Source organism: Cyprinodon variegatus, unplaced genomic scaffold, assembly GCF_000732505.1.
Source record: "Cyprinodon variegatus isolate N-32 unplaced genomic scaffold, C_variegatus-1.0 Scaffold397, whole genome shotgun sequence".
Lineage (NCBI taxonomy): Eukaryota > Metazoa > Chordata > Actinopteri > Cyprinodontiformes > Cyprinodontidae > Cyprinodon > Cyprinodon variegatus.
This window is the reverse complement of record NW_015150850.1, coordinates 740,358-743,157: the sequence shown is the minus strand read 5'-3', so window position 1 is coordinate 743,157 and position 2,800 is coordinate 740,358. Positions and strand designations below refer to the sequence as shown.

General features: G+C 36.0%; 1 protein-coding gene across 2 annotated transcripts in view; it reads left to right on the top strand.

Moving 5' to 3' along the window:
• The window catches only part of trappc13 (trafficking protein particle complex 13), a 12,428-nt gene extending 9,634 nt beyond the window's left edge, over nt 1-2,794 (top strand). For both annotated transcript variants that reach the window (XM_015387517.1, XM_015387516.1), the window contains 5 exons: nt 370-503; nt 587-785; nt 871-971; nt 2,386-2,533; nt 2,609-2,794. In XM_015387517.1, coding sequence (XP_015243003.1) covers nt 370-503; nt 587-785; nt 871-971; nt 2,386-2,533; nt 2,609-2,716 — 690 coding nt within the window. In that variant the 3' untranslated portion in view covers nt 2,717-2,794. The remainder of the gene's footprint in view (nt 1-369; nt 504-586; nt 786-870; nt 972-2,385; nt 2,534-2,608) is intronic.
• The last annotated feature ends 6 nt before the right edge of the window (nt 2,795-2,800 follow it).

Below are 2,800 nucleotides of genomic sequence, written 5' to 3'. Positions count from 1 at the left end.
AAGGACTACACAAAAAATAATCTTGACTTATCGCATAGTAATAAATTATTAATATCAAAAATGTATTTCTGTTTTTTCTTTTTACATATTTTGTTAAAAGGGCAAATAAGGAATTCAAACCAAAAAAAGTTATTTTCTGATTTGTTTTATTCTTGGATCAGGCTTTAAAGGGTTAATGTTGCGGCTAAAATGCACATTTATAGTTTAAATAGTTAAAAAAAATGCTAACCTATCCTTTGAGACGTAAAAAATTTAAAAACTCTAACGTTAACTACATAACATGTTGCTCAGTTGACCTAGAAAATGTCCCTTACACATTAAGGTTGTGGTGAAATATTGGTGTGAACTTCCTTTTCCTCTCTATTATAGACAGATGAAGTGTTTTTGGAGGCTCAGATCCAGAATATCACCACCTCGCCAATGTTCATGGAGAAAGTATCTCTAGAGCCATCTATGATGTACAACGTAACCGAGCTCAACTCTGTGGCATGCGGGGATCAAGGGTAAAAGCAGCCGCTTTTTCTTCGTGGTACGGACAAATGTGGAAGTATCCTTTAATGTTTGTGCTTAATTTATCACCGAGCAGAGAATCCACCTTTGGCAAAATGTCCTACCTGCAGCCGATGGACACGCGGCAGTACCTGTACTGCCTCAAGCCAAAGCCAGAGTACGCGGAGAAGGCCGGCGTCATCAAGGGGGTGACTGTGATAGGGAAGCTTGATATTGTGTGGAAGACAAACCTTGGGGAGAGAGGGAGACTGCAGACCAGTCAGCTCCAGAGAATGGTATCAGAGCATCCCCGTCATGCTTTCCTCCTCCATCAAATATGTAGATCCATTCACTTTGTTCACTCCTCTGTGCATCCTCCAGGCTCCAGGATACGGAGACATTAGGCTGTCTTTGGAAGTGATCCCAGACACTGTAAACCTTGAAGAACCTTTTGGCATCGTCTGTAAAATCACCAACTGCAGGTGCAAACCGCCATAGGAATATATATATAACCCTAATGATAACCTGTATGAGAAAGGCTTAGAAAAAGTATTCCTTCCCTTCCAGATTGTTTTGGTGATTATTTTAAAATCAAAACTTAATTTAATTAGATACAAATAATCAGTTTAAAATTATTTAAACTAGGGTTGATTTTGACTGACTTTTTTGTTTTGGGGTTACCGGTAGGTTATTTTTTATTTTTTTTGTTTGTTTGTTTTTTCCCCATCCAAAATTGTGATTGCTATAATGAGAATCATAAAATTTGCTGGTCTCCAGATTTTCTACTCTTCATGGCCTCGAATGCTCTCTTGTCCACATTCTGATGTCGAAGTTCTTTACTGTTGAGTTGAGAAGTGCTTACTTGCTAGTAGCTAGTAGAGAAGCTAATACTATTAGTTAGCTGCAACTCTTCTTTCCCTTATGTGTGGTTAAAAAAGAAAAAAAATGCTTAAAGCCACTTAAAGGCCTGGAGTGAGAAAGTTTGTGTCTTACTCCTTAAATGTAGTTTGACTAAAACTTGAGTGGCTCTGTGAAACATTTTTAACATTAACATTTTTTTTTAATTTCTCGTTAGGCCAGCCTCACCTGGGAAACTTCTTCACTCCGTGCTTTTTTTTAAATTTATTTGTGGATAGTGGTGTTTCTCTAGGGTCCAAAAAGCCTTCCAAATGACCTTGTAGATCTTTCCTGAGTGATCGATTCCTTATTTAGGTTTCGACGTCTTTATGATTTAATTTTTTCTTTTTCTTTTTAAGGTCTTTAACCTAAGTGTCACTCGTTGATAACTCGATTATTAAGGTCTGGCACCAATCAGTCTGGGGTGTGACGTGAAATCATACCATGGATTTTCTCTTAATGAAAGAAATCATTATTTGAAAACAGCTTTTTTGTATTTGTTTATTCAGAGAAAAAGAAATTTTTTTTCAAACACATTTTTGCATTTGAACAGTTTTTTCTTTCTTTCTTTGAAAACATTTTTTTTTTTTATTGAAAACAAAAAAAATGTTTTGGGGATTTAATAATTAAGAAACACATGTCCTACCCAACATTACTTAAATTTAAAATGTTTCAAACAAAAACCTTTCACTTCTATCAAAGAAAACATTTTCCATCAAACTTTATTTTTACATCCAAATACTTTTAATCTTTAATTGAACCTGTTTTTTTATTAGAATGGGTTTTTTTTTTTTTTATGTAAAAGATTTTTTATTTGAAGCAACTATTTCTTTAATAGAATAATAAACACATCTACCTGGATAGATTTTTTTTATAATTTTAAACATTGAAGTGTTTTAAAAGCTAAATTTCTCAAATCTGTGAAAGAAGAAATTTATTTTTCTGAACCCTTTATGACCCAAAGATGTTGGCTGATATCTTCTGTTGTGACCCCTGCAGTGAAAGAACCATGGACCTGGTGATGGAAATGTGCAACACAAGGTCCATCCACTGGTGTGGAATCTCAGGACGACAGCTTGGCAAACTCAGTCCTGCTGCCTCCCTGTCGCTGCCGCTCACCGTCTTCTCCTCTGAGCAGGGTCTGCAGGTACGGTCCGAACCTTCAGAGGGTAACTTCTTCCAGTCTCATTTGTTTTCTCATTACTTCTCTTTTTTGTTTCAGAGTATTTCTGGACTGAGACTCACTGACACTTTTCTAAAGCGGACATACGAATATGACGACATTGCACAGGTGTGCGTGGTCTGCCCGTTTATGAGCAATGAATGCTAGAACTTTTATTCGCCTTTATTTGCATTTTAGATATGAATGGACCAACTGTGGAATTCTGCACTAATACTTCACTTTTTTGTTGTT